We start from the raw sequence: 23,693 nt of genomic DNA on the forward strand, positions 1-23,693 counted from the left end.
TCTTAAAAAAAAAAAAAAAAAAACTTTTGTATCAAACTGAAGCGAGTTGTAGTAGTGCTGGGCGATATGGGGGAAAAATCATATATCACAATATGGAACTTTTTTTTATATCACGATAACGATATACATCATGATATACTACATTTATATAAATAAATGATAAATAAATGAACAAACACGAAAATGAGGGTTTTCAATCTGTAATTTCAGTTCGTTTTAGTTTTTTCTTTTAATCACCGTTTTTATTTGTTCCAGTTAAGGAGAACTTTCACTTTTTGTTATTTCGTTTCGTTACTAAAAAAATTAATAAAAAATAATAATAAAAAAAAAATCACAGTGTCTGTCTGGCTTAAAATAGATACAGCTATTAAATGAGTAATCATTTAATCAACATTCATTGAAAAGACCAGTGAGACGTTCTGTATGCTAAATAACAAAGAAGGCAGCAACCAGCTAGAAGCTAATAAGCTATTAACATTTAATAAAAACAGAAAAATAGATATAAAATAGGAAAATAACCAACAAAACTAAGCTCAAAATGCTAAAAGAAATATAACGAAATAGTGAACACTCAAAGCATTAGCTTAGACAGAATATAAGCTTTACCAGCGCTATGAGATGCAACACCTATAGAACGAAGGATCAGCGGCAGCGTGGCGGTTTTAGTGAAATATTTAAATAATTAAATAATTGCCGCGTACCGCATAAAATCGCTCCAAGATCCTCACCAAAAATAGAAAACCATGATAGAAACCCAACCCTAACCCCAATATATTTTATCGTAGCCTACTTTATATATTTGCATAAATAATTGATGACATTACTGTAGCAACGATAGGGAGGATAAAAGGTAAGCAGCACAATAGACACTTTTCTATCGTCCCCACGATATTTATCGTCATATCGTACAGCACTAAGTTGTAGCATGACCGTTATCATTTACTGGATAATAGTTAAATTGCATCTCCTGAGATGTGACTATTGCATATGTAAACAATGCAATGACTGATACCTTTTTAACACCAACAAAGTTCCTGCAAACCTGTGAACCTTTTAAGAACTGGCATAACTTTATCACCACCTCCTTGTTTCCACACCCTTTATTGTTTATTAATTTTTTTCAGCTCCACTAAGCATACAGGAGCTCTTTGTAGTTCTTTAATTACAGCTGCTGCTAACCCCGGCTTGCACTGCTGGAGCAGCATTAGCCACTAAGCGCTAGCTATTTCTCCATTCAGGAGGTGAGCATATCGGCCTGTAGCCTGCGCATTTACAGTGTTAAAACAAGCTACATGGGACGAAGCGCTAGCTAATATCACCCTGGCTTACTGGAACACTAAGAGTTCCTCAGTGTAGCACAGTCAGGCAGCATTAGTGGAAATCTAGAAATCTAAGCTTATTGTAATTAAATGGAAGCGAATTACCCACTCAAATAAAGGAGAGAAATCTGTGTAGATTAACATCCAGTGCTTGTTTGATTAAAAATACATAAATAATGAATAAATTGTTTTTAAAAGACCGCAGAATCGGTCTTGAGTGCAGAGTCATTTATTCATCACAAGTGATAAAACTCCCTAAAACTCTTGATACGAGGAAGTAACAATAGCCCTTTTTAAATAAATTTATACTGTAGCTTAAAGGACAATTTTAATGCACACTGAACTGAATTTATTTGTTGTTTTAAAGAAGAAAACTGGCTGATTTTAATACTGTGATGCCTCTAATGGCTTTAGACAAACATTGCAAACATTGTAAATTGTGTCTAAGAGCTTTTGAACAATCCTCTAAGTATTTTAAGTCAATTTAAAAAGTGTTTATAAAAACTATTTAAAAAGGAAGGCGTGTTAAAATTGTTGGCGTATCTCTCTCTCTAAGGTCTATTATTTACATTGTTAATTTCTATAAATTTTATTGAAGTTTTTCAAAGCATTTTACAGAAAACAGCACATACAAAATATTTCAGTCATGTTTCTTCACCACATCTTTTGTTACATACCATAATAAAAGTAAAAGTAAACTAAACCCGTTACATTTACATCATTCTTTTACAAGATTCAAAACATTTCAAATAAAGCAAGTATATTACCAACATCATTCAAACATTTTTCACAGACTTTTCTTCTTTTTTTATATATCAACAAGAGCTTGTTTTAAAATACAATGGCCTGGGATTATAATTGTCCATAGCAATTTTACAACGGGTACATAACATTTTAACATTACATTTTTTTTTTTTATATATGGCATTCTAAAATTAGATGGTCTATTGTTTCCTCTGCATGGCAATCTGGTATAGGACAGGTCGGGGCGGTCTACATTATAATTCCATTTCAACAGTCTTTTAAGTTCTTCGTTTGTTCAGCTGTTTTTTCTGATAATAAAGTCTGATTTCTTCACATATTGTGTAATTTTGTGGAACAAAATAAACCCAATATTAATCAAAGCCTTAATTTAAATTCTTAATGTGTGATATTATAGGTACTCTGATCAGAGTAAGTAACAATCCTATATTAAAGCCCAGTCACGCAAAAATAAATAATTAAATAAATAAAATAATAAAAACACTGGTCATAAAAAAATGGTCATAACACCCAGCACAATTATACAGTAATACAATATATAGAGAAATAGATAACAGACTACTGCCTGTAACTATTTTAGGAGTCTACAAATGTCCTATAGATAATGGATGTAGAAACAATATGGTCATAATGTTCTGCTTAATTGGTAAACATTAAACGACAAGCATAGCAGCTTACCTGAGCGCTGTCATCATCACTGGAGAAGGGCAGAAGCTGCTTGTAAAGCTTCTTAAAAACCTCAGGGTCTTCTTTGATCTCATCTTCAATTCGAGAGTCGAGGGGCTCGATATCAGTGAACTCCAAATCCCAGATGGTGTCCACCCAAACTGAACAGAGGACAAACGTGAAAAATTAAAAGACTGTGGTTTCATAGAGTTATGAAAGTATGGTAATTTACTGAAGAAAATTCACATTACACTGCATTGCCATTAGGGGTGTCACGATCTCGATATTTTATCGAAATCGAATCGAAATGAGGTCATGGTCTCGAGTATCGAAGTCAAAAAGAGGATCGACGATCCCTCCCGCAAATAGCGCAGCGCGCTATGCAAATGGCCCGGCACCAACACAGCGCATCCTATTCATTTAATAGCGCAGCCCCGCCCTCAGTTCTGCTGTGTGAGAGACAGCTGCCTTTCAACCACTGAGGAGAAACTGAAAACGGATTTATAGAAATATAGACAGGGCTCTCAAGTTTTGAGTGTCGGCGGGAGTGTGATCACTGTTTTTTATCTGTCCAACGGGGGAGGGGGGGCGGGGGTTGGGCGCGCAGGTTTTGTATCTGTATCTGACGGAGGGGTGGGTGCGCGCAGGTGAGAGCGTGTGAACTCGCTGAAATGCGTGTGTTAGTGTGACTTGAGAACACTGACTATAGATCACAGTGAGGTGGATTAAAAATCTTAAACTTATAATTGACTACACCTGTTGCTTTCCACTGAATTAAAAAAACATTTTTCTCTCAGATAAAGTAAACACAAGCGTGTTTCTGACTAAAATAAAAGCTTTTCAGGAGAGATATAAGTTATGTGTAAATATTTATAAGACAATACCTGACAAAATCTGTTTTAATGACGTTAATAAACATCACTGTGACAGCGCTAGTCACAGTTTCACCACATCACTTATCTAACCAGCCTGTACTGATTTCTGCCCCCCAATAATGCTTTCAATAACCTCTAATAGCCTTTAATAGTCTTCAGTAGCCTTTAAAAGACTTACCTGGCGGCCGTGGTGTGTCCACTAAACTCCGTAGTTATAAACATCCTGAGGTTAGCAGCGCGCTAACTGACCTGTTTATAATGTAATCCGAGCAGTGCCTCCGTGTCGGCTGTTCTAACCTGCTGCTGTTAGCTGCTTGGGCTGAAAGATGAACTGTAGTGAGCTGTATTATCCGGTTAGTGGGGTTAAAACCTTTATTTGTTTACAGAAACAGTAAAAACGGACTGGCTGAGCTCTGTAGCCCGTGGCTGGGCTGTACTGAAGTAGTGAGCTGCGACTGCAGCTCCGACTAGTGGTTGGATGAAGAACTGCAGCTTCATGTAAGTGAGCAGTTTCACCATCCATCCACACACAGCTCTGATAAACTGCTTGTTTTAATAGTGCACACTGTTGCTACCAAAATAAGTCACTAGATGGCATTACCATATATATCTTAATAAATAATAATAATATTTATAATATTTATAATAATAATAATAATAATAATAATAAATATATTAAAATTTTATGAGGCATAAAATAATAACAAGAAAAAAAAACAAGAAAATCGAGAATCGAATCGAATCGTGACCCTCAAATCGAAAATGAAATCGAATCGAGGATTTAGAGAATCGTGACACCCCTAATTGCCATGAGAACACTGGCCAGTGTTCAACTAAAAAGAATTCATACTGTTTCTAAAAACTTGATTTATTGATTTGAATTAGCACTTAGACGGTATTAGTTTCTCAGGGGGACGTCTGTGAAAAATATTTAATACTTCTACTCAGTGATAAAACTCTTGTAGTTGTAAAAACAGGACGACCAGTGAGTTTTTAGGCTTTCTCGATCACATAACATCATGTTCAGTAGCTCCTCCATTTCCACTCTCCATGTTTTACATGCATCTCCGTGGAAACGAGCTCCCAAAATGTAACTACAGTGCGCGGCAGCGGACAAATAGCCATTTTATTAAACGCAAAGTGACAAAACTCAGATTTGCGTCCGGACGGGGCTAAAATTACCGGAGGGCCACGGAGTTCAGCGAAAAACAGTAGATACTTCAGCCTGTAATGTTCGCAGAGGACAGAGTCTGAGAAAACACATAGCTACATGGTCGTTCTGGACAGGAATAAAAATCACAGAGGACCCCCCCATAAACCAGAAAATGACCCCAGAACCCTCTGAGAAACTAATCCTGTCCAAATAGGGCTTTTATAAGACTCTCTACACATTTATACCATCCTGTAAGTTCCTCAAAGCATCCAAACACCACAAAGATCACATGATAATTACCAAAATATCAGTTGTTTATTTTTTCTACTACTTATTTCTGCTAAATGTATGAAACTGAAACCAAAACATAACTTTAATATGATTCGGAAATCAATTTTAAAATTGTCAATGATTTTTTATATCGCCAAAATTATCATTATCACAAAAAATTCCCTTAAATATTGTGATTATTATTTTAGAGCACTATCACTCACCCCCTACTAGTTATCAAACGCTAGTGAAATTCTTTCTGGAAGCTTCTATACGCAGTTAAAGATCAAATAAAAAGGTACATTCTCCAATTTAACTTCTGTGAAAACAGCAATAAACCTGTAGATTAATTCTATTAACTGCGATTAATCGCATTTGTTTTTCCACAGACGTAAATTATCATAGTGGATATTGAAATGTACATAAAAGAATGAACGTAAGAAATGTAAAATGCAATTGTATTTATATAAGTGGTGTCAATTAAAATTAATCAAATTCTATAAACCTCTCAACCCTATTCAGGACCCAGATATTCTTATTTATGCTTCGGTCAATTCATGAGTAACGTTACAAGTGAATTCTAAGCCAATTTTCGATTCTAAAAGACACATATTAATGCATTTTCTTAAAACAGTCTGTGGAGGGTAGAAAGATATTTATTGAACGAGAATAAAGGCTAACTAACGTTATTTAATTTAACTAACCCTAGCTAGGTAAGGTTAATGTTTTGGTTATCGTAAGTTAGATTAGCAACACCGGCAACCTAACCTAAGTAGGTTAGCTAGCTAATGAGCTACTTTCCGAACAAATGCGCTGTATTTTTTCGTATAAACTAAAGTACCTAATACTAAAGGTCTTAAACATTATTTTGTGTCCGCTCTCTTCATTATAAACGCATTAATTACCTGTAGAAACCGCGCTGAGTCTCAGCAGCTCCACGACCCGCATCAGCGCCATCTTTCATTTGAATCAACCCGCCAACCCGCCAACTGCTGCCGCCACAGCCGCTTTATAGCGAGCCTGCCCACTTTATTGCAGTAAAGGACTGCAAACCGCTAGGGGGAGCCCGCGAGTGAGTCAGAAATGAATGAGCGTGAATGGAGCTAAACGGCTAAAAACACAAATTAAAAATATTAACTAACTACTCCTCAGGGATATTTCTTAACAGTTTTATAGTAAATTAAAATACCTTACAAAAGCAGTAAAGAAAGCCTACTTTAATACTTTTATTTTGCTAAAGTAAACAGGTTTTAAGCCGTAAAGACGCTAGCGTTACTGCTATCGCTGTGAGCTGATTGGTTGGTGAGGTGAGGCGCGCTAGAGAGACGGTTTAAAAAGTGTATAACTGGAGTTTAAAATATTTTAAAATTATTTATACAGTGCTAAAACAATACATTTTGTGTTTTTTATATAAAATGAGGGCATTGTTTATTATAAAAATGATAAAACATTAATAAATTCTGATTTTTCTCATTTGCTCCATTAAAACCCATTCATTTTTGTCTCACTAGGGAGCGCCCCCTAGTGGCAAACACACTCTGAACACATGCTAAAGTGGGCAATCTCCTCTGTATACCTTCTCTGCTTCTCCTGCTGGGTGAGAGGGGCATGAATGATCTTCAATGTGCCCCTAAATCTTACCTCTTCTTTTACACTCAAAGATATTATCCGATATTAAAGAGGCACTAAACTCTAAAACATATTTTTTTCATTAATAGCTGAAATGTGTTCCTCTCAAGTAATTAAAACATACCACGTTATATGTTTAAAAGACTTAAAAAAAACGCTTGGGTGATATAGGCCTAAAATAATATCACAATATTTTAGGGTATTTTTGTAGTAACAATATATTTTTGGCAATATGACAATTTTTTTATTTAATCTCAGGAATATTATACTACAACAACTGAAGATACTACAAAAAGATTCATTTAAATGTAAATTAATATGTATAATTATAATAATTGTGTTAAGTTTGCCGTTTAGATCCATTCCCTCCCATTCATTTTGGTCTCCCTCGCTGGCTCCTTCTAGCGGCGCGCACTCACTATTCTCTGATGTAACGGCGGAGATGGGCGGTGTCCCAATAAACCCAAACCCAAGCGCTGTTGAGCTAGGGCACTTCTCTCTGTGTACTAGTGCACTAGCTGAAGGCTAGCCAGAGACAGAGAGACCACAGCGCACTAGATAGGGAGCGTAGTATAAGGAAGGGAGCTTCCTCCTCCAATCGGAACACAGCCGCAGCCCTAGCCGCGGAACAGCTGGGTTTCCCGGCGTGCCCCGCGGCCCCGCGAACATCAAAACAAACCGCGGCGGGTTTGAAAGTTTGGTTAGGAAGAAGCGAGGCGCTGAGAAAAGCGGAGAAACTGTAAAAACCGGGTTTTAGAGGATAAAGAATCGCGAGGACTGATTGGAACATGTGAAAAAGACTTTGGTTCGGTGAAAAGAGGCGTTTATAAGACTGTAAATCCTCAGGTTAACAGGTGAGTGTTCAATCTTTAGCTAAGCTAGCCTAGCTCAAGCTATCAAAAGTCCTGTTGCTTTAACGCCAGTTCTATAAACTAGTTCTCGCGAGATAATTAAGCCAACGCACAGTTACCTTGTAACTAATTAACGTTATCTCTCTTGACTCACAAGTATCAGGTCCAAAACAACTCTGCTAAACTCGCCAACTATTTAACTCAACTGTAACATTAATATTAGAGTTAACAAGAAAAGTGCATTTCCTGAAGAAAACACAGGATGGTTGCTATGTTGTTTCTAAGTGGTTGCTAGGCGCTTGCTATGGTGTCTGTGGTGTTTGCTAAGGTGTTGCTGCTAAGCAGTTGCTAGGTGGTTGCAAAGGTGTTGCTAAGCGGTTGCTTGGTAGTTGCTAAGATGTTGCCATGGTATCTGTGGTGGTTGCTACAGTTTTACTATTGTGTCTGTGGTGGTTACTAAGTAGTTGCTATGGTGTCTGTGGTGGTTGCTAAGTGGTTGCTATGTTGTTTCTAAGGTGTTGCTGTGGTGTTTGCTAAGCGGTTGCTAGGTTGTTGCTACGTGGTTGCTATGATGTCTGTGGTGGTTGCTAAGCTGTTTCAAGCAGTTGCTACGTGGTTGCTAAGGTGTTACTACTGTATCCATGGTGGTTGCTAAGTTGTTGCTAAGTGGTTGCTATGGTGTCTGGTGGTTGCTAAGGTGTTGCTGAGCAGGTTGTTGCTAAGGTGTTGCCATGGTATATGTATTGGTTGCTATGTAGTTGGTTGCTAAGGTGCTGCTAGGTGGTTGCTAAAGTGGTGCTATGGTATCGATGTTTGTTGCTATTTAGTTTCTTAGTGGTTGCTAAGTAATGTATTTACATAAATCGGATTATGTTTCCATGTGCATCCATGGTGGTTGCTAGGGTGTTGCTATGTTATCCGTGGTGGTTGCTATATTGTTTCTAAAGTGGTGCTAAGTGGTTGCTAAGGTTTTGCTATCTTGTTGGCGCTTGCTATGGTGTCTGGTGGTTGCTAACGTCTTGCTAAGCAGTTGCTAGGTGGTTGCTTAGGTGTTGGTGTGGTGTGCATGGTGGTTGCTATGGTGTCTGTGGTGGTTGCTAAAGTGTTGCTATGCGGTTGCTAGGTTGTTGCTAAGTTCTTGCTATGGTATCCATGTTGGTTGCTATGTAGTTTCTAAGCAGTTGCTTGGTGATTGTTAAGTTGTTGCTATGGTATTTATGTCGGTTTCTATGTAGTTTCTAAGGTGCTGCTAGGTGGTTGCTAAAGTGTTGCTATGGTATCCATGGTAGTTGCTTTGTTGTTTCTAAGGTGATGCTATGGTGTTGCTAAGAGGTTGGTAGGTGGTTGCTAAGTAATGTATTTACATAAATCGGATTACATGTTTCCATGTGCATCCATGGTGGTTGCTAGGGTGTTACTAGGTGGTTGCTATGATATCCGTGGTGGTTGCTAACGTGTTGCTAAGCAGTTGCTATATATATATATATATATATATATATATATATATATATATATATATATATATATATATATATAATATATATACATATATATATATATATATATATGTATATATATATATATATATATATATACATATATATATATATGTATATATATATATATATCATACTATATATTATAATATATATGTAATGTTTTTTTTTTTATTGTTTTGCAGGTGAATCTCCGGCTACAGTGTCAGGATGACGAAGGGAAAGTGGCTGGATAGAGTGAAGTCTGTAGAGCAGAGAGCTCAGTCCTTTCAATCTGCTCCTATTTGCTCTCCATATAAACCTCGCCTGTCTCGCCCGTGGCAGCCCTCTTCCGTCTGGAGGCTTTTCCCACGCCAGAGCGCCGCCATCGCCTTCAGCCAGCGCTGCAAACAGGTCATACAGCTGATTTCACTTCATAACTTCTAACCAATCAACTACTTGCAGAAATATTTAATAAAAATATACTGAATATTTAAGGCAGGGATTCTTAACAACCTTGGGGGTTGTGAATAGGGCTGGGTAATGTTTTTAAATTTTCAATACCGATGCGATACTTTGAATTCGATACTAAACCTCAGACAATACTTTTTCAGGACCTTTTTCTGATTTTTAAAAGAGAAAGAAAATACAAAAAACAACAATTATTTTTCATGCTACAGTAATAACATGTTGATACAGGGCTAAAGTTACTGCTCTTGATGTTTTTTTGCACCTCGTATACAGAGTTTTAGGGATAGGTTATGACTGAATGAGGATTTCGCATTCAGGACTGATTCTAGGCTCTTTGGGGAATGAGAGGAAAGTTTTTCCAAGCTGTGGAACAATTGTGTAATTCCATTCCTCTCTTTTTCTTAATAATTGGGAAAACTTTGGTCATTTGCTGTTGTTGTTCTATTTTACAGTAAGAAACAGCAGCAGGAGCTCCTTAGATAAAGCTGTTCTCATGTTTCTTCAAGTGGGACAAGCGTTTGACCTGACAAAGCTTATACTCTAAATCATTTTTCTCTAAGCATGTTGCTGTCTATTACTATATATTTTAAGACTTCCTTTTTGGAAATATATGTATAAAATTATGTTTCTTTCCTGATTGATTGTATTACCTGCTGTAAAACAAAAAATCTGCTTACAAATCTGCCAACCTAAATTAATATTATGAGGTCAAATCGAACCTCCTGCCAGAGATGATTTCAACGATAACAATAATAAGCAATATTTTGCATTATTTTAAAAAAAAAATTGTTGGTTAGTCACCATATTAACGAAAACTATATATTTAAGGCATTTTTTTGCTTGAAACACAAAAAAAACATTAAAATCACCATTGAAAATTTAAAACGGCACATATTTATTAAGCATTTATTAATTGTAAATATTATTAAATAAAAATAAATGTACATCCTATAAAGGGTTGAAAAGGGTTAAGAACCCCTGATTTAGGGCAACGCAACTTACTTGTAAGCATGCTGACTGTTTGTGTTTCCCTCTTTTAGGATGTGCATGTATTTGCTCTGGAGAAAGAAGGCACAGGTGCTGGACAGAGGGTTTATTTAGTGACCAGCTACAGTGAACTCTGGCACTACTACAGGTATGCTTCACTATTTATAAGAGAAGGGAAGCCGTAATTAAGTTATTTATGTTTTAGTATTTTGTTTTATATAATTATAAATCATATTATAAGTTATTGTGGAATATGTCTCTTGGTCAGTTCACCATGATTTGGTCTCAACCGCGTGTTCAGTGTTTATAAACACATCATGGTTTTAAGAGTGTAAATAAGATGTTTACGACAAAGTATTCCTGTAGAATAATTTTTATACAACATTTTATCCCCCAAAGTGGCCTAAACCCATCATACATCATAGAAAACTACAGTCAGATCTAGGGCATTAAACCCTAACCCCTAGATCAGTATCAGTGTGCAGCTGATACTGACTTATATTGACTTAAAAGACTAGGGTGACCAGTGATCATCTCTGGTTTTAACACCACTAACTGGAAACCCCTCTCCAGAGTGCACAGTTTAATTTTGATTCTAAAAAGTAACTTAATGCTAAAAGACGTTAACATAGGAGGTTTAAAGCAGAAATGTGTAAACATAATTATGAAAAAGACTTTTATTTTAAAGTCAAACGAGCCTTGGATATGAATCTACACACATATCTCTCTTGAAAATAGTTTATTGGGGTGAGTAAATCCCTTCCGTTTAGTTATAGACAGCTTAGATTTCCAGCTTAGGCAATATTACCAAATTTACACAGAGAGGTTAATGTGGCATCCAGACCCATCCCCTACATTTTTTATCAGCCTTCAGGTGATTGAGTTGAAGGACAGTTGGTGATCAGTGATCGTCACCCAAAACACTGATTGGTCCAACTTTGGTTTAACACCACTAACTAGAAACCCCTCTCCAGAGTGCACTGTTCACTGTTGATTCTATACTGTAATCTAAGAGACCACTGTGGGGGTAATAATGCTAAATTATGCTAAGATATGTTAACATAGGGTGTTTTAGGCAGGATTATGAGCTTTATAAAAACAAATTCAGTGGGCAGGCCAATGTTTGGATCCCCCTGTTCTTGCATCTAAAATAGACAAAAACATAATTATAAAAAATGTTAAATCCTTTTAATGTCAAAAAAGTTTTAATCTGGGATATTAATCAACATCTCTCTTAAAAAAATACATATTTTGGTTAGTAAATCCCTTCCATTTATTTACAGTGCAAATGTGGCATCTAGTCCCCCCTCCTAGATCAGAATAGGCTCTGATACAGTTTAATGTGGCATCTAGCCCCGCCTCCTAGATCAGAATAGGCACTGATTAGATAGATAGATAGATAGATAGATAGATAGATAGATAGATAGATAGATAGATAGATAGATAGATAGATAGATAGATAGATAGTAAACAGAAACATAATTCTAAAAAAGATAAAGTCAATTGAGTCTTGGATATTAAGTTACATACACCTGTTTATTTGGTTAAATAAATGTAAAAAGTTTTAATTAGTCAGCTTAGATTTCCAGGTTTACAGGTTGTTTAAAGGTGGTCAAAATTGGGCAAAATGACCTAGTTTTCCCCTGAAACATTAATGTGCAATCAAGCCCCGCCCTTAATCTGTATTGGCGTTTTTTTTTTAACCAAACCAAGGTCCACACAACTTAATGAATTCAATTTTCTCAAAATGTATTATCAAGTATATTTGGAATCTAATGATTTAGATTACTAATTGTGTTTTGTTGTTGTTGTTGTTCCTCTAGTTCTCACAGACAGTCTCTGATGCACTGCTACGAAGTGATCCCAGAGGGCGCTGTCTGCAAGCTGTATTTTGACCTGGAGTTTCAAAAATCCTTTAATACACACCTGGAGGGAAAAAAGATGGTGGCATCACTGATTCAGGTGAGACAGAAAGACAGAAATTTATACACACTTATTTGTGCATGTTAATTATTAGAGTTTCTTTTAGTTCCTTTTTTAAAAGTAGCATCAGGCAGCACTCTAATGCATTAAAAGATTCAACCACGAAGAGTCAATTTGTGAATATGATAAATTCAGCATTTAGCTTCTCTTTCTGTCTATCTCTGTCACCTCTGTTGTTTAATGTCACCTTTCATCTTCATCATCAGTATGTGTGTGAGAAGCTGGCGGAGGTGTACGGCCTGCAGTGCTCTGCAAAAGACGTGCTGAATCTCGACTCCAGCACTTCTGAGAAGTTCAGCCGCCACCTTATCTTCCTGCTGCCCAATTCAGCTTTCAAAGACAACAGCCATGTCGGTGAGAAATGTCCAGATCTCAGTTATTTATTAAAACAAACACACACAAGCACACACACACTTAGGCCTGATTACTGCTAGACCTGTAGAATCAAGAAATCACTTAAATATATAGAACCTGTCTGACAACATGAAGCAGATAAAAAAACAAAACACGTTATACCCCGATCTGAAGATATTCAAAAATTGATGAGAAAACAAAGTCATTGATAATCTATCATATGTCTGGAAAAGGTTACAAAATCATTTTTAAAGCTTTGGGACTCCAGAGAACCACAGTGATTCACTATTATTCACTAATGGAGAAAACATGGAACACTGGTGAATCTTCTCAAGACTGACCAGCCGACTGAAATTACTCCAAAAGGGCATGAACAACTCATCCAGGAGGTCACAAAAGAGGCCTCACTTGCTGTAATAGATGGAATCATGAATTCTGCTGTTTACCAGACAGTCCTGCAGGAGAACGTCCTGCCATCTGTTCATAATCTTAATCTCAGGCGTACTTGGGCTCTTTTAATTTTGCAAGATATTGTAGCATGAGATCTCGTCACACCCCTATTAGACACAGGTATTTGTAAAGACAAATCGTACATCTTACTTAAGTAAAAAAATATTTTTCAGACAACATTTTAGCTTCTACTTTTTACATTTTCACACGATTATCATTTTATATTTTAAAAATAGCATCGTTACTCATATTTAATTTCAGCTTGTTTTCATTCCAGCTTCTCATCGTTCAATAAAACCTTATCCAGTTAAATCTCTCCATCCAGATAGAGTAAATTTGATTGTGGTTAAATGAGAAGTATAAGCATATATCATTCCCTATCGGTATATAAGGGGTTTATACTGTGATCCATCACACCTGCACACGTCCCGCCCCCCCACACTCCAGCAAGAACATAGCCTGTAGCCTAGTATGAAGATTCGTTCAGGAGACTCAAGAGAGCTCCAGTCCAACTTAGCTTCTTTAATATATATATACACATTCTACTAAAATACATTCATTTCCTTTTTTTTTCCATACATCAAGAATTAGTGATAAACTAATATTAATAAAATACATTCATTTTCAAAGAGCATATATGCAGCTGAAACAGTCTAGAGCATCCCGAACCAGTACTACTTCCCTTTACTTAAAGATTAGGCTCAATTTGAATCTGTGAGGCAACATAGGACAATGTTATAAAATTAATAGTTATTTACCACATGAGCATGTTTTTTTTTGTTTTTTTTTTTTCATGTTTTTCACTGTAATCACTTAACAGTGCTGATGATATGTGGTGTGTTTCCATTGTAGGCCGGTTTATCCACGACATACTTAAACCTGCACTGAAAATTCTACAGAAAGGGTGAGATTATATCTTTATATACTAATTGGGAATTGAACTCCAGTCTTCCACATGGTGTGGTAGCTCAAATGCAGGTAGTGGTGTTATCCACAGCGCCACACCAACCAAAAATCCAGAGCTGTCAAAAGTTATAAGGAACATTTAGGTCAGGGGTGTCCAAACTACGGCCCGTTTCCTTTTTGTGAGTGGCCCGCAAGATATTTTAGAAATAAATTGTAATATATTTTTATTAATGTCAGAAAACGGGCCAAAGAGTCTATATGCGGCGAGAATGCGCAGTTTTACCCCAGAAAAAGGGCCAAAGAGTCTAAAGGCGACGAGAATGCGCAGTTGTAGCACAGGAAACGGACCAAAGAGTCTATATGCGGCGAGAATGCGCAATTCAGGCGCGAAAAAGGGGCCAAAGAGTCTAAAAGCGGGGAGAGTGCGCAGTTGTATCGTGAAAAACGGACCAAAGAGTCTAAAAGCAGCGAGAGTGCGCAGTTGTAGGGCAGAAAACTTGCCAAAGAGTCTAAAAGCAGCGAGAGTGCGCAGTTGTAGGGCAGAAAACTTGCCAAAGAGTCTAAAAGCAGCAAGAATGCGACGTTTTAGTACAGAAAACGGGCCAGAAAGTCTAAAAAGCGTCGAGATTGCTCAGTTGTGGCGCAAAAAACTGGCCAAGTAGTCTGACAACTTCAAAGAAATTAAAAATGGACAACAAATGCAGAAAATTTCAGACATGTTGGAAAAATTACTATTCAGAAGGAAGTGTGTATGTTTAATTTGTCAGGAATCAGTTGACTAATTGGTAGTATAATATTAAGAGACATTATGAAACAAAACATCAGTTTGTAAAATCTTAGTTTACACAACACTGTCAAAGATAGATAAAAGATAGATAAAGTAACTCAAGTAAAATTTATTATTTAAAGTGGTATATTCCATTATATGTTTTATTACAGAGTCTGTGGCCCGTGACTGCACATATACTTCTCCTTCTGGCCCCCAAGAAAAAAAGTTTGGACACCCCTGATTTAGGTTGTTTAGGTATTAGGAATTTAGGTTGTAATGTAGTTCTAATAACATTATTATTTTTTCCTCAATACAGTTCAGACGCTCTCACAACACCTACAAACACTTCAGAAGACGTTGATGATCTCAGTGAAGAGCCTCAGTCGAAGAGAAAGAAGCGAGAAGAGACAGAAGACACAGATCTGAGCTTTCTAGTAGTGAACTCCAGAGAGGGACAGAAGCAGCTGTTTGTGGATCTAGGTAGGATTTCTGAGATAGTGGTTGTGGTTATAGAACAATATTATTATTGATAGAATCCCCTGTTTTTGATAATTAAAGGTGTCTACACCAAGAACCGGAACTTCCGCCTCTACAAGTCCTCTAAACTGGGGAAGAATGCAGCTTTCACTGTGGCTGAGGATAACAAATACGTTCCAAAGTCTGACAAGCTGACCACAGAGGAGGAGCGCATATTCCTGTCTTCCTTAATTACCAACGTCAGGTAATCTTCACACTGTACTGCAGTGTTTAAATTATTAGCCAAAAGTAGATCCAAAAGTTCCTGCAGTTCATTGGTACATTTACTTAGTTTAAAGTGTCCATTGTTGGCTTGTTAATTGTGTTATTAGTAAATCTATGCGAATATCTAAGTGCCTTATGATTGGATTGGACTACTATGTCTGCAATGCGATTTTACAATAATTATTTTTATGCATCGTTTTCTTCTATACTGAATTTATGAGTGTGTGTGTGTGTGTGGAAGGGAGAGAGAGAGAGAGAGTGTTTATGTGTGAGTAAATGAGAGAGTGAGAGTGAGAGTGGCTGAGAGTCTTCAGCACAGTGATGCTGTTTCCAAAGTTTGGAGTAAAATGAAGCAAAGGAAATTAGCAGGGGTGTCACGATTTCTATAATTTATCAAAATCGATCAAAAGTATGTCATGGTCTCGAGCATCGAAGTCAAAAAGAGGGTCGACGATTCCTCCCTCTAAGCTACGCAAGCACGTGTGCTACGCAAATGACGCAGCACCCTACGCAAATGGAGCAGCACACGCCGCACACATTTCAGTTATTCAGGCTGTTTCAGGGATATTCTGCCTCGTTTTTGTTTTAACCCAAAAGAGCCCATGGCGACGTATAGTACGCATCATTGACCCTTTAAAAAAAAATTCAGAAAGTTCCTTGCAGCACTCTGTCCTTTACTTTAACTCCACTTACTTTAAATTCCACGAGTGACACATATTAAGCATCCGGGGAGCATCACTACAGGACAGCACAGGACTTATTTACCAAATACAGGAGTGCTAGGTAAGTTCTAGAGGTGAAACCAGCTCTTTTTAACAATGTATTTTTAGTCATATTTTTACGCCACGCCTCATTTCCAGACCACCACATCTTCATCAGCGTAGATGTATTCAGAAGCACTGTTGCTATTTAAATGATGCAGGCTTTAGGCATGAGAATAGACTCTGCTGGTTGTAACAGTGAGCATTATGATGAAAATGATATGTTTTATGTTTACTTACTAGTGAGCACATTAGGCTCATTAAGATAGAGATGATCTTTGTTTTCCAGTTTCACTGGTCAGAGGATTTTGACGTGTGACATTCCAGAAAGAACGTCAGCAGGATCTCCCAGTTCAGCTCTGCCAAAAGGCCCACAAAACTCAGGTACTTACTTTAGCTTGACTTCCACTTTAAAACTCCACTGCTTACAACACAGATCAGTTTTAAAACCTTTAGGAGCAGTTTCCCCATATAGGGATTAAAGGAGAAGTTTGATGTGAAAAAGACTTGGGGTGTAGTGAAACAAGTGAAACATGATGACGAGTACAAACTTTTGTCTGAAGCCCACCTCTGTTGACCTCCAGTATTCCGAAATACAGAGCTTTTAGCCGATGCTCCCAACTAACAGGTTTACAATGCTAGTGATGGGGGCATAGAGTTGCCCATGCAAATAAATCACTATTTGCAAACCAGTAGTTCCACACTTCATTGGTAGAATTCTGAGGGCCCTGATGTTTAAAATGAGGCATTGAGAACTTTAAAAAGAGCACAAATAGTTTATTAAAAAAGAGTGTTTATACACACAGTACCTTCGGGTAGTTCACCGGGTGCCGCCATCTTAAAATTAAGTCAAGATAAGTCGACGGACAAGCAAGTTTATCAGTTTGTTGTGTGGTGCTCATGTAAACAGTCCCTCAATAATTTCAGCATCAGCTGGAATTTATTTTTTAACCTTTATTTAACCAATAGGTCCCTTGAGATCAAAATACCTTTTTTGTTTGTTTGTTTACAGGAAAACAAAAAAATAATTTCCACAGAATTAATTTTGTAATCGGTTCCCCTATACTACCTATTTGTTCATGCTCATCAGTCGACTTATAGACAATCTCTTAAGCATGATGAAGGTAGCATCTACAGTCATCATCATGCTCATATTAGAAACTCTTGGTCTAAGCTAAATTCAGGTTCCTGTGATAAGTGTATTTCTTATAAGCAGTAGCCACTCTAGACTAAAACACTAAACTTTGCATTGCAGCATCACCAGTTACTCACATATGCAAAAGAAAACATGACTTGTAAGTTATTGTAAGTCACCACGTCAAATTCTGACCTGTTCCAAGTAGAAAAAAAACAAAAAAATTAAAATCCAAGCTACAAGCTGTTTTGTCTAACATATTTTAGGGACTATAAGGCGCACTATCAATGAAAATCTATGTTTTGGAGAAACTTCCCTAAAACTTCTGTATAACGCTGTACTTCAGCAGAGTGGATTTACTGCTCCTTATTACCTGACTGGTAGAATTAAGCAGTAATGCACTTGAGTTTTGTGCAGTTGTAGGTACGAGGCCTTAATATAGCACAAACTTTGAGTGTATTATTCGCAATTATAACACAGTTCCTTTATCACTGTTTGTTGAAAGATTGTGAGAGAGAAAATACTATTTTAAAAACTCAGTGAGGTAAAATAGTTCCATTGCTTCTCTGTTTGTAGCTGTGCTGTTTGGTTTGTAAGCGCTGCATTGTTGCTAGGTTGCAGTGCATTACCGTCTAATAACGGCACTCATAGAACGCCTCTTAGACAATCACATTGCAGGGTCGGAACTAACTGTGGTATACTTTATACATAACGCGCACCAGATTAAAAGGCGCACTGGCGATTTTTGGGAAAATTTAAAGAATTTTAGATGCGCCTTTTAAAAGTGTTTATTAAGCTACTGTTTATTCTTATATTTGTTTGTAAAGAGCTTGCAGGAGAACAGGAGCCTTCACCGTACAGAGAAGTAGATGAATTTGTGCTGAAGCTGGTGTTTAAGGACGGCATTCAAGGAGGTAAGCACATGAGTTGTTGTGGTGTGGTAGTTCAGAATATCGCAATGTCAGGTTTTTCCAGTTTTTATCGTGCAGCCCTATTTTTAATGTATGAATTGCAGGTTGGTGACATTGTGGTGAAAAAAAAAATGTATAGCCCATGTACAACCCTATTTCTTTGCCTTAGAATTGATTAAATTAGCTTATTAGCATTGCTGTCCTTTTAATGTCCAAATGGCACAATATGTAGTTAGCTAGTTGAAGAGATTGCAGTACAGTCTGATAGGGTTAGTTTTTAGCCTAGCACCTTAGTATCTAGTACATGCTTGCTTCATTGGTTTTACTGTATGGCTCTTTATTTATGAATACCATAGATCAATACTTTATCTGATTTTTACCTAGCTTAGAGACTGGGCGATATGGAGAAAATATCACAATATGAATCGCGTATACAATATGTATCCCAATATAAATCAAATCACACTTAAAGGTTCCTTTTTACTCATAACTGAGCCTTTTGATCCTTGGGTTGTGTCCACTGGAGAATCTCATTTAGTAATGTGTGCCAAAAAAAATTATGTTTTAATATATACTGAACTCTCATTATGTAAACGTGCTTAGATAAAAATACAATACAATGTCAGTTTTTATATTTTTCAGTATCGGCCAGCATTAGCATGCACTTATAACATAAATTTAATGTTAATGTTATTTGATTGATTTTTAGGCATTAGGCGCTGGACCTACTTTGTATCTGAGCAGCTGGTGGTCTATGACATCGCCAAGTACCGCTGGTGTTACAACGTGAGCCGCTTCCACAAGAGCAACAACATAATGTGAGTCAGCACATTTTCATCCTGCTTAACATCAAGTGCTTGTATTCAAGTCTGACCAGCTTCTCTGCCCCGGCTGAGAAAAAGAACATCCCTACAGTATGATGCTGCCACCACCATGTTTCACAGTGGGGATGGTGTGTTTAGGGTGATGAGCAGTGTTGCGTTGAGGCCAAAAAATCCCAATAAAATGTGTATAATTTAGTGGTTGTAACATGACCAAATGTGAAAAAGTTTAAAGAGGTATGAATAAATAAGCAAGCCACTGTATTTACATGGGCACAAAGGACAAATAACTGAATTTAGAATGATATAAATCAGGGGGGAAAAAAACCCAGTCCAGTGCAAACACAGTGGGGGAGGGTTAACATGCTCTTTGTTGACTCAGTGCCACCTCGCTTGGTCAACGAAAGTAACAGACACAATAGGTTTACATATAGATTTAAATATCAAGACATTTAACATTTTAAACTGCAAATTCTTCTGGACATGGACCAGATATATTCCATTAGTGAATCCATTTCTCAATAAAGTGCACAAAACAGTACATCAACAATGGATTTCATGTAGCAATGTAATAATACAAACAATTCACTTGTTTCTGATTTGTTCTTTTACCTTTTATAATGCAAAGGAACAAATTATTAAAACAAATATCCATAAATATCAGTTCTAAGGGGACTACACAACTAATAATCTTTATTTAATATGCCTCTAGCAGGCAACAAAAACAGCTTGGGCGGTGGCGGTATAATGTGTCTAATACACTGCTGGATTTACATAATGATTGAGTTATGGTCCACAGTGGTCTAAGGGATTTTAACAGGTAAACTCAGTAAAGGATTGTTTATTAACTGATCAGTTGGAACCGGTGAAAAACACACAATTTAGAGGCAGTGAGCAGAGTTCAGAAACTGCTTTAAACTACCAACATAAAGTACTGTACTGAATTCTGACTTTCCTCTACATCCAGCTTCTAGAAAACTAGTTAGATAAATGAATTTTCGTTTATTATAGCTCACAGTAAGTCCTGCAATCCTAAATTAGTAAATACCAGTAAAAACAAATAATTAGTTACTGACTGATCAGGTACATCAGGGCAGGTTGAAAATGATATATAATGGTTTGATCTGTGTGTTTTGTTTGGGAGACGAGTCTTTTTAACCTGCAGAAACAGCACCAGAAACAGTGTAATCACACTTTGCATGGTTAGCTCCGTTACCTTTCTTTTAGAAAAATCGCTTGTATCCAGATATGTTGCTGCTCCGACTAGCTGCCTGAACTCACAGTGAGGGGGGGCTTCCCCACACTGACCCTGCTCTGCGCTCCGCAAAACCATCTCCTGAAAGGCGGGACTTTCTCCTTGGCACCATGATTGGCGTTAAGAGATTTAATAATCTCTCATTAATACGTTTTTTTTTTTTTTTTTTTAATAATTTGGGAAATTTACGGGAAAAAATACCAATACAGGAGAACGTCGGGAAAGAGGGGGAAAATACTCTGTGGATCTGTAGTTAAGCTAGCAAAGCAAAAGCTAGCTTAGCAATTGGTTGATCAAACAAATGCTGCGTTTTACTACAAAACATGCTCCTTTATGATCAAACTTGTTTGTGCTTCTTCAGAATCGTGGTGGATCTGAAAGAGGAGGCGTGGTATCAGCGGTGTCACGACCCCGAGTGCAGGAGTCAGAATTACAGGTCCTCTAGTAAGTACAAAATGTATTTAACATAACCCTGATTACACTCTGATCTCTACATAGCCCATAACATTTACCCATTTATACATTTGCCTTTCTGCCTCCATCCTCTGCAGGTTACCCAATACCACAGGAGGTCTGCCTGAGCTACATGCTAAAGGAGGTCAGTCAGACTGTTGATTAAAGACCCTACTGTACAAATAAGTGGTTATAATGTGGGAAATGCACTTGTTTAATAGAACATAAAACAAGAATTTTTGATTACATTTTTCTTTCAATGGAGAATTGCTAGAGGATCCAGTAAAAGTGAAGTACAGTGAAGTACAGTTAAATGTAGTGTTTCTTCATTTTAAAATGTTGAAAGAAAAAAAAATGTGTTAAACAAATCTAAATATGATTTATATTTTAGATTCTTAAAACTAGGCACCTCCTGCTTAGATAGAGACAACTTTGCACATCTTATACAGCATTTTCTCAGTCAGCTTTATGAGCTAGAGTCAACTGGAACGTTCAGCTTTCAGTTAACAGCTGTGCTGAACTTATTAAGAGTTATTTGCTTTAAGTTACAGGTATACAGTGAATAGCTCTATTTGAGTAATGTTCTAATCCATATTATAAGAGGCAAGAACTACTCAACTAAGTAGAGAAAAGAATTACTTTAAGAAATTAAGGTCAGCCAATCCGACTTTTGCAGTGGCAAAAAAACGTCAAAAACTTTATGATGGAACTGGCACTCATCAGGACCGCCCCAGAAAAGGAGGAGCAAGAGTTTCCTCTGTTGCACAGGATACGTTTATCAGAGTTGCCTGCCTCAGAAACTGCTAAAAGTAAACAGCACCCCTAGTGCCCACTTAAAAGTGTATAAACTCGGTTTGTATAAGTGATAATAAAGTAATCTTCGCCAAAAAAAGCTTCGTAATGTGGTTTTGTGACATGACGCTGCGTTACGTTATTGTGCGACATGCTTTACGTTTTTAAACTCATGAGAGAGCTGAACAATGGAGACGCATTGTTATACTTAAATTAGGTATATAATGATATATATTGTTATCATGATATTAAAAAAAATAATAATAATCCATATCGCCTAGCACTAAGCACCCTAGATAAGAGCACCTAAATGCTTCATCACAGAGTATTTTTGTTTTTTAACACTTTTAAGTTACTACACGATTCCTTATGTGTTACTTCATAGTCTGGAAGACTTCAGGATAAGTAACGTGAAGTAGCTGAATGCTAACTCATTAAATGGGCTGTCCAAAAACATTTGGACATTATAGTATATGTGATTATGTTTGTATGTGTTTCTCTGCAGGATGAAGAGGATCAGAAGTTCCTGATGGATGATCTTGGTAACATTGAGTTGAGTCCAGTAGGGAGTGGTGATAATGAGCCATCGACAGCCTCCTCAAGCGCTCAGGCGGTGACCACAGAAGCTTGGGTTGACTGTCCTGATGACCACTCCTGCCTGGAAGCTCTGGATGAAGTGGAGAAGATCATTGAGGAAGATGATGAAATCCCTGATGAGCTGATGATCCAGGCAGTGACTGAGTGTGAGGCTTCAGCATAACCTCGGGGGTCCTCGCGTTTCTGGCCTTGGATTATGCTGTTTACCATCAGCAGCCGGAGTCCGAGAGAGCAAATGGTCTTCTCTGACTGGTGAAGTCAGACTCCGCCTCCTTTCGAACTGCTGCTGATGCAGCATTAACAAGTAGCATCACAGCGCTAATGCTCAGAGGAAAGTGCAGTGACTCGGTTTCTGATACATCAGCTCACAGACGCAGCCTTGTGCTGATCAACATCACCCTTTGGAGTGATGAGGGTAAAGAGCGCCATCTACTGTACCCACCCAGAGAGAGAGCAAAGCCAATTGTGCTCTCTCGGGGCTCCGGCAGCTGATGGCAAGCTGCGTGACCGGGATTCAAACTAGCAATCTCTCCCAAACATGGTGGTAGCACTTTAGACAGCCGGACCACTCTGCGCCCTCAATAGAGGAAGTACTAATGAGTGTTTTGGGTAATTGGCCTTCCAATTTGGGGGGAAAATTGGATAAAATTAGAAATAAATTGTGTAAAAAATACATAAATTCCATTTATAGATATTTTATTCTATGCAAATCAGTCCTCAAGTCATATATGGATGAAAATATAACTGTTCTTTAGTTCTGCAATTTTTACAAGTGTGAACTTCACTCCAGCTTTTGATGAGGGGTTACATATATATATATATATTGTGTATTGTGTGTATTGAATAATTTATTATTCTGAATTATATTTGAATAAGACATATTGTGATACTGTAAACATGTAAACAATGCAATATATAAGGATTTTGTTTTTTACTAATTAAAAAAAAAACTGTTACACTGTCATATTTTATGAAATCTGACTAAAAGATTAAAAAGTGTAAAAAAAGTGAGGTCTAATAAAAAAAATTCTAAACTGCTTTCTAGTGAGCGGGGAAAAAAATACTAAATTAACCACTTATTGAGATAATTGTTTTGTTTTGGACGGGTTGTTCGGATGTTAGCATAGCCAGCTACTTAACTCTCCCTCTGTCCTTCTTTCTCCGCACTCCGCCAGCTCTTGGAGGTAGGCGGTCCGTCACGAACCCTGGAAATATCAGCCAATAGCGTTCGCTGAAGGAAGCGACCCTGACCCCGCCCCCAAACTGTCAAAAGCACCTCTTTCAAAACTTGAGCGCAAAACAAACTG

At 37.3% G+C, this 23,693-nt stretch overlaps 2 protein-coding genes across 2 annotated transcripts in view; one reads left to right on the plus strand and one right to left on the minus strand.

The window, feature by feature from the left end:
• Nucleotides 1–6,054, minus strand: part of ncapd3 (non-SMC condensin II complex, subunit D3) — a 39,300-nt gene extending 33,246 nt beyond the window's left edge. Inside the window, exons 1-2 of the mRNA XM_022681761.2 lie at nucleotides 5,951–6,054; nucleotides 2,760–2,908 (exon numbers count right to left, since the gene is read on the minus strand). Of these exons, the coding sequence (XP_022537482.2) occupies nucleotides 2,760–2,908; nucleotides 5,951–6,002 (201 nt within the window). The 5' untranslated portion in view covers nucleotides 6,003–6,054. The remainder of the gene's footprint in view (nucleotides 1–2,759; nucleotides 2,909–5,950) is intronic.
• A 1,208-nt stretch (nucleotides 6,055–7,262) lies between these two features.
• On the plus strand, nucleotides 7,263–23,279 carry primpol (primase and polymerase (DNA-directed)). Its single transcript, XM_022681766.2, has 14 exons — nucleotides 7,263–7,528; nucleotides 9,207–9,414; nucleotides 10,512–10,606; nucleotides 12,282–12,420; nucleotides 12,648–12,795; nucleotides 14,098–14,149; nucleotides 15,237–15,400; nucleotides 15,479–15,641; nucleotides 16,712–16,806; nucleotides 18,385–18,471; nucleotides 19,178–19,286; nucleotides 20,906–20,988; nucleotides 21,096–21,142; nucleotides 22,295–23,279. The coding sequence occupies exons 2-14, from the start codon at nucleotides 9,232–9,234 to the stop codon at nucleotides 22,547–22,549; spliced, it is 1,620 nt and encodes a 539-aa protein (XP_022537487.2). The 5' UTR covers nucleotides 7,263–7,528; nucleotides 9,207–9,231; the 3' UTR covers nucleotides 22,550–23,279.
• Nucleotides 23,280–23,693: the final 414 nt, after the last annotated feature.

Source organism: Astyanax mexicanus, chromosome 25, assembly GCF_023375975.1.
Source record: "Astyanax mexicanus isolate ESR-SI-001 chromosome 25, AstMex3_surface, whole genome shotgun sequence".
In the NCBI taxonomy this organism is placed as follows: domain Eukaryota; kingdom Metazoa; phylum Chordata; class Actinopteri; order Characiformes; family Acestrorhamphidae; genus Astyanax; species Astyanax mexicanus.

Coding starts and splice junctions, on each gene's coding strand:
- primpol (XM_022681766.2), top strand. CDS start 9,232: ATGACGAAGGGAAAGTGGCTGGATAGAGTGAAGTCTGTAGAGCAGAGA. Junction 15,401..15,478: donor GCAGCTGTTTGTGGATCTAG/GTAGGATTTCTG, acceptor TGATAATTAAAG/GTGTCTACACCAAGAACCGG. Junction 20,989..21,095: donor TCAGAATTACAGGTCCTCTA/GTAAGTACAAAA, acceptor CATCCTCTGCAG/GTTACCCAATACCACAGGAG.